The 13,060-nt window shown below is 39.9% G+C and overlaps 1 protein-coding gene across 1 annotated transcript in view; it reads right to left on the reverse strand.

The window, feature by feature from the left end:
* LOC306735421 (ephrin type-A receptor 6-like) overlaps positions 1-13,060 on the reverse strand; it is a gene marked incomplete at both ends in the record, with an annotated part of 47,679 nt that overhangs the window by 17,833 nt on the left and 16,786 nt on the right. Inside the window, 5 exons of the mRNA XM_079216887.1 lie at positions 1,816-2,166; positions 3,558-3,713; positions 11,877-12,105; positions 12,210-12,371; positions 12,487-12,636. Of these exons, the coding sequence (XP_079073013.1) occupies positions 1,816-2,166; positions 3,558-3,713; positions 11,877-12,105; positions 12,210-12,371; positions 12,487-12,636 (1,048 nt within the window). The remainder of the gene's footprint in view (positions 1-1,815; positions 2,167-3,557; positions 3,714-11,876; positions 12,106-12,209; positions 12,372-12,486; positions 12,637-13,060) is intronic.

Here is a 13,060-nt window from a genome sequence, read left to right on the forward strand (position 1 = left end):
CTTTCAGCTTGTTGTCTCAAGAACATAAATAAAAGAAAACCAGATAAACTGTTGTATGATATGTATGTTTTCTGGCACTTCCTTTCAGTCTGCAGAATACAAATGACAAACCGCAACAATCTTACTGCTGCATTTATGGCTGCCTATGATCACTCAGACGATTTGGCACAGATAATTCCCTATTTTTTAAATATCTGAGCCACTTATAAGTTTCTGTCTTGTTATCATGAAAAGATGTCATGGCTTGCCGAAAGGAGAGAAAATGTGCACATACATCCTAGTATAATGTATTAATCCATTCCTTTTCCTTCCTTCATTTCAACCTTTTCCATCAATTATGCCATCAATATTCTTGCCCTTAAAATATCAGGTTCAGGATCCAGTAGTCTCTAGAACACTCATGTCTCAGTGCTTCCTTGAGGACATCTACAGTAGTTGTTCTCCGGTCTGCCGGATATTGCTAATTAGGACTAGGTTTAGGTCATAATGGCTCAGTCAGCTATTCAAGGGTCAGAGATGTGCTTCACATGTTTAAACATCAAGCTGGATGGAAAGACAAAGACGGTGGAAAAAGACACAGAGTTCTCAGGAGGGAGAAAGGCAAATCTAGTTGCAGAATAAATAAAGGTTCCTGTTACTGTGTAGCATATTTATCTCAATCTGCTCCCAAGCAAACACAGTATTTATGAGCTAAAAACCAGGTATTATGTAACTACAGCATGTGTATATGTCAAGCATAAGCAAGCAAATGTAACCTATATTAATATTTTAGAGCTAAATGGCTTGTTGAATCCCTCAACAATCTGTCCACCAGAAGGGCAACACACGAGATACATAAACTGCAGATGTCTTGTAAACAAAACAAAACAAAACATTTGTTGGGAACAACTCAGCCAATAGTGTTCTACAGCTACTATGGACCAAAGTTACTGAATTTAACTAAAATCCTTGAGATACAGATTAATTGATTAAACACAGAGGACATAGTACCAGTAATCACTATACATGTAAGTGACTGGAAGTATTCGACCTAAACTGGTTCCTCACATCCATAAGTATCAATTCAGTATTTTTGAGAAACACCTTGTTAATGTTCGGTAGTTACTGTAGATGTAGCAGGTATTTTTGGAAAGCAGAAAGATAAACACGTGAAGGAGTAATCTGCTCGTTTGTAAACTATTTTTTATCGGTTTTGCTTGGCTCCCTGCCATCCCACCGGCTGAATGGTCCACTGGGAAAATTCCCACCTTTCCAGATGGCCGTTTTGCCCATGCCAGCAGTATTAACATGATGAATGTGTCCCAATATTTTGTAGCTGACCATGTACTATTTTCAGCCTTGCAAAATGTCTTAAAATGGATTTATGTAATTATAAAATGGCCGGGACTGAAAACGGTTTTCCAATATTAGTCTTTCAAATATGTTTTAAAGTCATAGTTTAATCAGAAAATAGTGTTGAAATAAGACCGTGAAGCCCATTGTAAGATCTCGGATTTGCTTTTTTGCACAACCAACGTACCAAAACCCAAGGTATTTAAATTACAGTGACGAGAAACACAGAAATGCTTGGCATTTTTGCTTTATAAAAGATTGTCTATTAGTAGTGGATTCATCAATTAATCCACTATCTGTTCAAGCACTCATGAAATTAATAATTCATTGTAAATCTTATCCAAATCAAGAATTTCAATATAATCCGCCCCTTTAATTCTGTGGTACATTTGCTTGTCATCATTGTCACAGTTGGATTTGAAGACAGTGAATCAAACAGAACTGAAACGTAGCACCAAAGTGAACAAAAGCTCTGCAACTCACCAGCTTGGCGTGTATTGACGGTAACGTTCGCCAGTGAGCGTGCAGACACCCCCAGCCCAGAGACGCCGTTTGCCGCCTCCACATGGAAGGTGTAGTTAGCGTGCGTCGCAAAATCTAGTATTGCCACAGAGGTACCGGTCAGACTAAGCGGCCGTGGGATGAACCGCAGGTCTGGCTCACATGGCTCACACTGTGTCACACCACTGTCGCCGTCTCTTCCATCACAGCGCTGGCACAGGATGTTGTAAGTGATGTCCTTCCTGCCTCCTGTGTCACTAGGAGGCATCCACTGCAAGAAGAGAGCCGTGTCATTGATCAATGAGACCAGGTTCCGGGGAGCCGACGGAGGCCCTGGAGAGAGAGAGAAAAGGCAATAAGGAAAGATTACTCAAAGATAAATCACTGATCACTTTGTCAGGTATTGTGCAAATATAGCATTTCACATGTCTCTACATGTGAAATGCTATATTTGCACAATGTCGGATTAAATAGAGTGAACCAAGACACTAAGTGTGTCTACAGCAATAACACTGTACTTAAATCATGGTTTGCATGCAAGACTCAGTATTATATATACAGCAAACACACCACTCATCTGACCTAGTGAATGAAGCTTAACTGGGCACATAGTCACCACAGTCTTTCAATTAAAGGACCTTTAGCAGCAATAATGTGAATCTGTAGTCTGGTGTGTGTGATGTAGGGCTGTGCGGTATACCGGTTTCAGGTTTCCATACGGTATGAATTTTTCATATACCGGCATACCGGTGGTTACACGTAACAACTGTTGGTGCGCTAAGGCGGTCAACTAGACAGCGATGCTGTCAGCGACCAGCGCAGTCAACAAGCCGTGCATATCCACAAGAACAGCAGACGGCAACATTTATTTTTTACAGTTTAATACTAGGAGCGCAGTGGAGCTACTTAGCTGTCAGTGTTCACTCATGGTTCAAAATTACACGGCCAAAGTGCATGCTGGGAAGTTGGGCGGCGAACAGCTGTTTGTGTGGCGTGTCTTCCGGTCTGTCTCTTCCTGTTTTTTTTGTTGCGCGAAATCTACCCAGAATGCAATTCGGCACTGTAATTTTAAAACAAGTGTGAACCATGACTGAACCCAGTTACACTGACAGCTAAGTAGCTCCACTGCGCTCCCAGTAATAAACTGTACAAATTCAATGTTGCTGCCTGCTGTCGTTGCAGCTATGGATGGCTCGCTGACAGTATTGCTGTCTAGTTGACTGATGCTGTTAATGGAATCAATGTGTTTACTTGTTTAAAAAAATATATACTGTGAAACCGTCAGAATCTTACAAAATACTGTGATATGAATTTTTGGCCGTACCGCCCAGCCCGAGATGGTTGGTTTTCAACCTATTTTGCAGTATTGTATTCTAACAGCCTAATAATACACAGATCTGATGTTTTTCCAATTTTTCTGTCTGGTTTGGAAAAGTGATCAGAACTGAAGTTAGTGTATGTGAGTGAGTGAGTGTGTCTTTGAATGTGTGTGTAGTCAGTGTGGGTGGTAAGCTTCCAGAGTGCCATAAGTTTAATTCCAGCATGATACTTGTCAATTTCATGGATGCTACCATCATAACTTAGCTAAATTTAGCTGAATCATCTTGCTAAAATAAAAAAAAGTGCAAATGGATTGGGGAGGGATAAAATAAATTACAGACATGCAAACAGGAACTAAGAATGTCCCAGCTGAAAGAGAGAGTTTTAGTAACTACTTTACTAACTTGTACAAGCCATGGCGGAGGAGTCTTTGACAGCTCTGTAGAAGCCTTTGTCGCAGTGACAGATGGTGGCGGCTTGGTCATGGCTGGAGCTATGTGGAGGACACTTGGAGCATTCAGTGTTCCCAGCAAATGCTTTGAAGAAGCCAGGCTTACAAGCTGGAGAAAAAGAGAGGGCCAGGAAGAAGCTTGTTTAAGTCAAGCCTGATGCCAGTTGCTTTACACATACCATAATGATCCTAGTCACTTCCACACAGTAGAATTATTAATTAAACACTGGTGTCAGATCGGTACACAGTATCTGTCGATACCAAAAGCCCAGGTATCGGTATCGGGACAATGGATCAGTGTCATCCCTTAATGGTTTACTATAAAAACCATGCTTGTGGTGCTGTTCATTGTCCAGTCTAACACATGGCAAACACCTGTCATGCCCCCTTTCTCCCACAGCACAGCCGTTTGCTTTCATTGTCGTCGAGTTTGGGCAAATAAGCATTTCCTATAATGTTAGGTAATTTAATTGTGAAATAAAAAAGGCTGAACAGCAAATGGTTGTTCATGTCAGGCTTCCTGTTACAATCCAAAAGTTGTCAAGAATGTTAGAAAAGTTCCCCTACAAACAATTAAGCATTAATCACACACTAATCACTTCACAAAGTCACTGATAACATTAGTTTACTAATTACTTGACAGGAGGTTAATTAGTCTAACCGTTTTTCTTAGTTACTAGTTCCTAAACGGATGCCTTCTAAAATTGCCTAAGCCACAGTTTCACCTTCAGTTTCTACAAAAACACAAAATGAAGGCAATGAACTGGAGCGGGTGACAATACTACGAAAGGCCCGTCCTCACCTCAGCCGTTGGATACTGTATACACCACGTTGTGGGAAATACTCTTGAGCCCCACAAAGAAAATGTGGTATTGTTTGTCTGGCATGTTAACATACAAATAATGTATTATGAAAATGCAATTATAGTCTGCTTTCAGACTAAAACCTCCATCTACTTACCTGGTATTCTGCGGTTTCCCGCCCTAACCCCGGTTTACTTTCCGACCTCATCACTTCCTCCAGTTCTCTCCTGTTTGACCTTTCCATTTCCTTTTTTACCATTTATTCAACAAACTCTGCTTTCCTTATCTCTCCAACAGTTTTTCTCCGCCACACATCTCACCTTTTCTTAATTGTATTCCCTCTTTCTTCCAATATTCTTACTTTTCCCATCCATCCTCCTGCTGTCTTCTGCTTCGCTCTTTCCCTTAAGGCTTATCAGAAGATGACAAAACCATTGCAGATGGCCTCCTTCTCCCCAGACTTATCTCAGCAGAGAGAAATAAAACACTAATAGTGTGATTATATAATATTCTGGGAATCTGGGGATGGTTTTTGCATAGATATTTGTATGAGAATATATGTGTGGGTTGGGTAACAATTTCAGAATTATCAAATAAATATGCCAGATATAAGACAGTATAATGAAATTCAATCAAGACTTCATGGCAGACAGCCGGGGGTGATTTTATCATTTCAGCATTCTAATATTTTCCCCATGATAACTATAAGTAGGGAGGCACAGTTGTTTCTTTTATTCCTCACATCATCAGAGACAGAGACCATATAACATAAGTCTGTTATTGTCTCCATTGAGACATAACCACTGTAATCCTTCTGTTGATATAAGCATGTTTTATTAAAGTTTCATACTGTGTCGCATGAGTAATGTCCAACTGCTACCCAGTATCTGGGTACTATGTAAGACAGTATTGCTTTTGCATTGATTGTCCTGGTAAATTGAAAGCACATTTAATTAAATTGCTCCTGCTACTTATACGTATGCATGCAGTAATGGAGATTAAGATTTCATAAATTCAGTAATTGTAGGTACACTAAATCCCTCAGATTATAATGCGGACCAACTGATGCCGTATTTTAAGCATCTACATGTTTGTCAGCTCGGGAGACCTGTGGGACGTCTGAATGGGGATAAGGCTTTCTACCTGAGGCTAGATTGCTGTTATGCGACTCTACCCGAGGCGAGAAACTTGTTAGAGTGCCATCAACACCTCAGTTGTTCACTCAATTGATAATACAATTCACTGTGTAGAGACCGCCAGTAGAAGAGTAGCGGTCACACCAGCCTGGAATATTATTTTGAGAAAAGACAAATTGGACTGCCTTGAATACGTCTCCCCTTGTTCCCGTCCCACAGAGATTGATCTTGTTCAGCTTTGACCTTCAAGATGTTTCACTCATGATGAATCCAACATTAGTGAGTGGAATGAATCTCATCGCTTGTTCCCAGGAAATCTGAAACTATAATCACGTTATCACTGCCAATATAATTGTAAGCCCTACACTGTCCATGGGAAATATTCATTTATGATTGGCTTTCAGGTGTCCAACCTCTTTTCTTCTTGTTTGACGAAAAGATTTATGAATGATATTGACAGTTTGAAGATGTTGCTTCTTTTCACCACAGTGCACCAGTAAGTTTCACCGCCAATTCTCGAGCCACAACTAACAATTATCGTCTGTTGTAGATGAAGTAAACCTTCCAAAACTCAAAAACTAGAAATGATATAAAACAGAGAAATTCAGCTCATCCACATATTTGAAATGATGACACCATTAATGGACTAATTGTTGATCCATTTGAATTTGCTCTATAGATATATAGATGTATTTCTATAGAGCTATTCTGTACTATGTTTATTTGACATATCCTTGAAACTTGGTGGTCAAAGGTCACTACAGTATTAAATCAAGCAATGTTCACTGGTTTTGACTGAGAGGACAAACGAGAGATGACATGCAAGGTAGAGTGAAAATGAAATATGCAAGAAGGAAAGAGATACAAGGAAAAAGCAATCTGCATAAACAGGTGGACATAATTGAGTATAAAGATATGTAAAAGGGATGAGATGAAATATTGACACATCGACAGATATCCTCGCCAAAATCGCATTGCTGCTTAGCTCTTAATGGGAAGAGTAATTTGTCACCCAGCTTCCAATTTTTGAGGCACCTCAGTCACTTGGATATTACTTTCCTGCTATGTTGAGGTCCTGCCAAAGGCAACAAACACACAGAGTCATTTGAATTTCCAGCTGCTCCCTGCTCTTCGGTGTTCGCTGGCAAGATCGCCACCAAAAAGCAATTACAATGCTCATAGCACTATTTCTATCAAAAAGTTTGAAAACACCCCCCATAGATAATCCCATTTTTACACTGTCAAAGGAGATATCTTCATATGTCATTTTTTATTCATTTTTCATTCAAAGTCTGACAATTACAAAGATATTCAATTTAATTTCGTATAAGGCAAAGAAAATCAGCAAATCATCAAATTCGAACAGGAGGATGAAGTGAATGTTTGGCATTGTTGCTAAACAAAACAAAGACAAAAAAGTAATTTTCAATTAATTAATCGATAGACTAATTGTTACTGCTTTTAAATAACTTTATAGTTTTTTTATCGACGTAATTGGCATGTTACTAGTCTTGATATTACATTGTATGGATCCATAGCTTCTCCTTGACTCATTGTAATCCTATTTAGCAGAGCTGGTTCCATAAAATGTAACTCAGAGTTTAAAAAATATATATTTACATTAAGATTAGAGATAAAGGTACACTTTATTATCCGGCAGGGAAATTTGACTTGGGCTCCAAGCCGCTGCATACAGTACAATTAAAAGAAAAATTACAATTAAACACACAGTTACTTTAACATACAATTTGTTTTCTGGCCATTTGGGGGCAGTGGAACAAGCTGTACACAAGACTGTGTTATTTTATCAACTCTACATGCAGCAGATCGGAGCTATAGTTGTATTCTTTTGGAGTTGACTTTGTGCTAAAAAAATCTCTCACTATTTGCTCTGTATTGGTCTCCACCAACTAGTCTACTTAGGGGAGTATGTGGCTCCTCAACTGCTAAATGCTCCACTATGTTCACCAAGTGGTGATGGTGTATCGTGGGTTTCCATTAAAACAGCTGCCTGCCTGCTGAAAACGTTGCTGATGAGAGCAGTAAGTGAATCGGAACGGTAAAGTTGTAGGCTGGAAAACCAAAACAATGATGAGCTAAAAGGGAACTGCAAGTAATTCTCTCTGGGTTCATAATTACAGGTGATCCCTTTTAAATTGCACAGTAATTTGATCCATACAGATATTGATCGGAGCAGCTTAAAAAATACACTTTTCGAAACACCTTGCAGTGATTAAACTTTGGCTTTCAGGTCAACAGTAGCATTAAAGAATGCGTGAAATTTGAGTTTCAATGAATATCCAAGAAAGGAAGTTAATCAACTGAACATTTTCAGGAAATTAAAGACATGCCAACCAAGAGATTTTGATTTGTTTAGGTGTCTAGAATTGGAAGTTTTCTCTTGGATTTACTTTGTCAGAAACAGATGGAGCCAGAGACTATGTTTACCCTGGACTCTCAGCTTTGATATGCAGATGGAAAGTTCACAGAGAATGAGTGATGCGCTAGTCTGGCTAGGCTGCGTTAGAGGCCAGAGTAAACACAGTCCTTAATGGACAGCGGAGGGGAACAGTGGCTCAGATACAGCGAAGAGAACGTGTGGATTTCATCATTTCCTATTCCATTTTGCCTGAATTCAAGGTCACTAGTTTGTACTTTTCCTGCCTGATCAATCCTGAGTCTTGAGACAGCAGGGGTCAATAGCGAGCAAGCTAAGCGTTGGCGATTTCTGGAGAACTCTGACACGGATGGGTCAAGAGGACAAAGATAAAAGGGAGAACACCGATGGACTTTAAAGTGTGTGAATCTAAAAGTCTCTCGTAATCCTTCATCTTTACAGTAAGAAGAGAAGCAGATCTGTTTTCACATCGACTTCATGAGATGTACAGGAGATGTTAGCTGGCAAAATGACCAGTTATATGTTTAATATATAGAATATTTTTCAGTTATTGCGTAATCACTTAGCTTGCTAGTAGGTTTTTGGTTTTGTCTGCATATTCATTCTGATTCAAATTAAATTAAAAAAGACGTCTCTATTAGCTTCCCCCACAATTCACAGCCTCCCTTTGAATAGAATTGTGTGACGAAAGGACGTGGAACAAATAGCGTTAGCACTATGATGCTGCCTTATCTAGGTCATGATATAACCACCCTATCTCTGAGTAATCCTCTAGTGGCTGACACTGAATGAAAGGAATAGAATAATAAAACACTCGATTGAGATGTCAAAACAGTCTGGCAGAACGCTATTGGGGTGGAAAGCAGGGTTTGATAAGCGCTGATGCCTTTGTTTAGGCAGCTGGGAGGGAAAGATGGACGTGTTCGCGCAGAGCTCTGCTTATATTTGGGAGCGCTGGGGTTTTCCCTATTCTCTCTCACACTCTCTCTCTCTCTCTCTCTCTCTCTCCCTCTTTTGCTCTTTCCCCATGCTGCCTCTCAGACAGCTTTGATCACAGTACCCTTTGAAGCAGTGTTCCAAAATGAAAACGAGGAGAAAGCAGAAGTCACCGCAAGTTCATGCCTAAACTTCCTGCAACAACTTGCAAAGTGCACATCTTCATTACAGCGCGAGCTCTGCAGGAACGATGCAACATATGAATTAAAGCCATAAATCATTAATTGCAAGGCCATATTGTGTTGTTACTATCGATCACCTCTTCTCAGCGAATGTTAATGAGTTCAAAGATGCAGTTTGAGAATTGCACAGCAGATCAAACTCGATAGATGTTACCTGGCTTTTCTGAACCCGACTATAACTCCGGCACAGCAAAACAATAGAGCAGCACCTCTGGCTTCCTTTACCCAGGATGCTACAACAGTATTTCAGAGACGGGTGAATCTGAAAGGTACAGACATTTTGGGAAATATGGTTGTTTTCTTTCAGACACAGTGAGACAACAAGTTCATGTCCAGTTCAGCGATAACTTTGGGAAATTTTTAGCAGACACAAAGACTGGACAAAAGGGGAAACTGCTGGTCAAGCTCCGTCAAAACTGAAGACACATTGTTGGCCTCACAACAGTTGTTGTGTTTGATTCACATGTTGTATTTTGCTGACTTCCTGTACATGCAGTAAGTATGTGAGAGTGAGTAATGCGTTACCATAACAGAGACTGTAATGTATGTACGTATATTCACATACAGTATTAATGTGTTGCATTAAATTATTGGTATTATATTACAATTATCTTACTGTTGACAAAATACATTGTGTGACTGTGATAGAGCTGTGTACTGTTAGTCATTATGCGAGAGTGGCAAGACTAGAGTGGCAATAATACTTTATCTGAGAGATACCAAATATCAAGAGTATGAGAACGAATTAGCTGGTTGTGTCGGCCAATCATCCTCAAATCTCCTTGAAATCAGTTCCAGTTGGGTCAACAGGATGATATGTACTGTGAGACGATAAATATCTGTCAACTGTCAGAGTTTTTGCTGTTGCGTTAATACTGTGATAGCTGTCCTCTATATCTATGGCTGTATTAGACCATTGTGGACTGTCTTGTAAATCAACAGCAGAATTGTGTTTGGCAATATTAGATCTGTACATGACTTTTACATAAATGTGATACAATAATTAGATTTTTCAGCTGTTTAGTTTTCCTCTGAAAACAGATCTGGTTGTTTATACACGAGCAGTTTCTAAATAGGTTTTAAGCAATATACTGTATATATATCAACATTACAATATAAAATTGCATTAATCTCTTACAGTCCACTTGAGGTGTCTGACAATTTAGCTTTGTTTGTTCAAAGAACATGCAGTACATTTGAGTGAATAAATAGACAAGCGCACATTGTTTTCCAAGTGTCAAGTGGGTTCCTGTTACATGAGTTACTGACCCATTCATTGTAGCGGCTGACAAGATCCCCTAGACACTGTTGCAGTGACAGTACAATCGAGAGCAGCAACTCCTGTCAAAGGGGAGGAACCGGGAGAATATAGATGCAGGACATATACGAGGGACACCACGAGAGTGCTGTTCCTAAACTGCCGTCTCATCAGTAATCTCTGCTGACAGGCTTTTGTGTTGTTTAACTACGTCTTTGAGATGATTGAGAGCAATAGAGAGAAAGAATAAGTACGAAGGGCAGAAAAGATAAAAAGAAAAATTACACCCGCAGAGCAAATAAAGGAGATATTACAGCCTGCCCTACACGTCAACTGTACTAATGACTGCTGGAGTTCTCTTTGTAATAACCTGAGTTACCATATCACCATAGGGGTACTGAATGAATTTCCTCCAACCAGCTGAGACTTTTGTAAGTCTGCAAATTGGAGCAAGTAACAGGAGGTGCACTTCAATTGTAATCATGCAGTGTGGCTCCATTTACCTGCCTTAATTACAACTGCAAATCTGAGCTTCGTAAATTGAGGGTTGGGGGAGTTTTAAAAAAAGACTAGGTGCAAGCTAAATTAGCTGTGAAACTAACAAATGAAGGCAATTAGCCAGCTAGCCCCCAGTCCAACTGCACAGTTTAATTGGGAAACCAGGCCAAAGACTATCTGGAACAACAGTTCCTTTACCTTTTTTTTAAATCTGTTTTGCTGACAAAAGGCCATATTTCGAGAATGCTGATACGACTAATTAAAGAATCCTAAAAAAAAAGCCTTCACAGAAGCTTTGCTTATTTACCACAGTTGTTGATTTAAGAGTGTTTATGCAAATGCTATGTGGGTGAACCTTTGCATTTATCACAGCATTTATCACAGCATGATATTTATCAAGACAACAACTGACATACAAACAGCAGAAAGCCAAAACAGCTTGATATTAAAAAAAACGCCTTTCCTATTTGAACCAAATAATTGAAAAAGTCCAGAAGGTTCCTCATGAGAGCCATTTTGAAATGTCAAATGAAAATCCTCGATGACATACACTAATCTCTTCTTATCCACATTGTTGAGGGTCTCATAGCAGAAAAGAATGGCGATGAGAGACAGCAAGAGTGAGAATTAAAAGGGAGGACTGAAAATAGAGCAAATAAAGGGACACAAAGGGAGAAAGAAGATGGGGTGGGGGGCATGTTAGTGAAGCAAAACAAAGTGGACAAGAGAGGAGAGAAGATGATGAGGGGCGGGGATTGGAGCTGTGAAGAGATGAAGAAAGATTGAGAGGATGAGACAAGGATGCAGGATCTTAGAATGAGAGGAGGGAATAGCGGTTCTGTAAACTCAAACTGCTGCAGAGGACTGGGGAGGCCCTGGAGATCTGTTATGGCAATGCCTTCTCTTCTCTTTTCTTCTCACCATTTGATTCCTTCTCTGTATCTCAGCTATATTTCACTGCTCTGCTCTAAAATAAGTACAAATACCATCACACTTCTTACCCCGGCAGTAGCCATCCATCTCCTCATGGCCGATGCTACAGACACAGCGGCCCAGGGGTACCAGCCAGTCTCCATCGGCGCCACAGTACAATTTGGGTGTGTCCCTCTCTTCTGCATTCTCCACACATGCGCCCCTTACTTCCACCAGAGAGGATGAGTCCATATGTGGCACCGTGTCTGGAAATGCTGCCAGGTTCCTTAAAGTCGATGGGCAGCGTTTGTAGAACACCTTATAAGAAAGGGGAAAACAGGAAGTTGAAGCACTGCCAGTCTTGCGAAAGAAATATAATTGATGCACCACCCACCAAAGTCGCACCACCTCTGTTCACTGACCTTGACGGACACGAGGGCAATACAAGCTCCCACATCCTGGAAGGCTAAGTAGAAGCCCTTCTGTGTCACCGGTCCCACCTCCCTGACCTCAGTATTGAGCCGAAGAACCCGATCTCCAAGATCTGTCTGTGTAAAACTCTCATCTGCCGCTATGGTGTCCACCTTGAAGCCAACAACAACAACAACACCTTATTGGAAAAGTTAATTATTACGGAATCATATCAGTAGCATAACAGATAACTTTTTTGTATTTTATGATGCAGCTCCAATAACCAACCTTGGAATAGTCAGTAGTCCGGAAGCGTGTCCCTGCAGAAAGCACTTCTTCTGTCTGCAGGTAAAAGAGGTTGAAGGTTTCCTTACAGGTACCAGACACCCAAGGAATGGAGTTGCAGTCTCTCAGTGTGAAACGCAGCTCCACATATACCTGAGTTAAAATATAGATTAACAAATAAATCACAACTCATATCACATCTCAAATACAGTGCTATTAAACATTTTCCAGTCAGCTCTACATATTGCCTGAACAGTGGGAAGTGTTTTGTTTACATCTTATACAAAAATAAGTTAGGTGCAAGCATCAGAGCAATTAATTAATTAATTAATTAATTAATATAAAGTAATTAAAATAGTCAAAAAGAGAGCATAAAACTACAAACAAGTAATAGTAAAAACAAAAGTAAAATACAACCCACGGAAACGGTTTGGAAAAATGTAAAAGTGCCCATAAGTCATTAAAAAATCAGCCCAACCCAAGCTCGTACAGCTCAATTTCATAGTAAGCAGCAATCCAGTCAATGTGCAAATAAGAAATACTGCACCATCTTTGATTTATCATGCACTGTTCTGTA

The sequence above is a fragment of the Taurulus bubalis genome (assembly GCF_910589615.1).
Source record: "Taurulus bubalis genome assembly, chromosome: 4".
In the NCBI taxonomy this organism is placed as follows: domain Eukaryota; kingdom Metazoa; phylum Chordata; class Actinopteri; order Perciformes; family Cottidae; genus Taurulus; species Taurulus bubalis.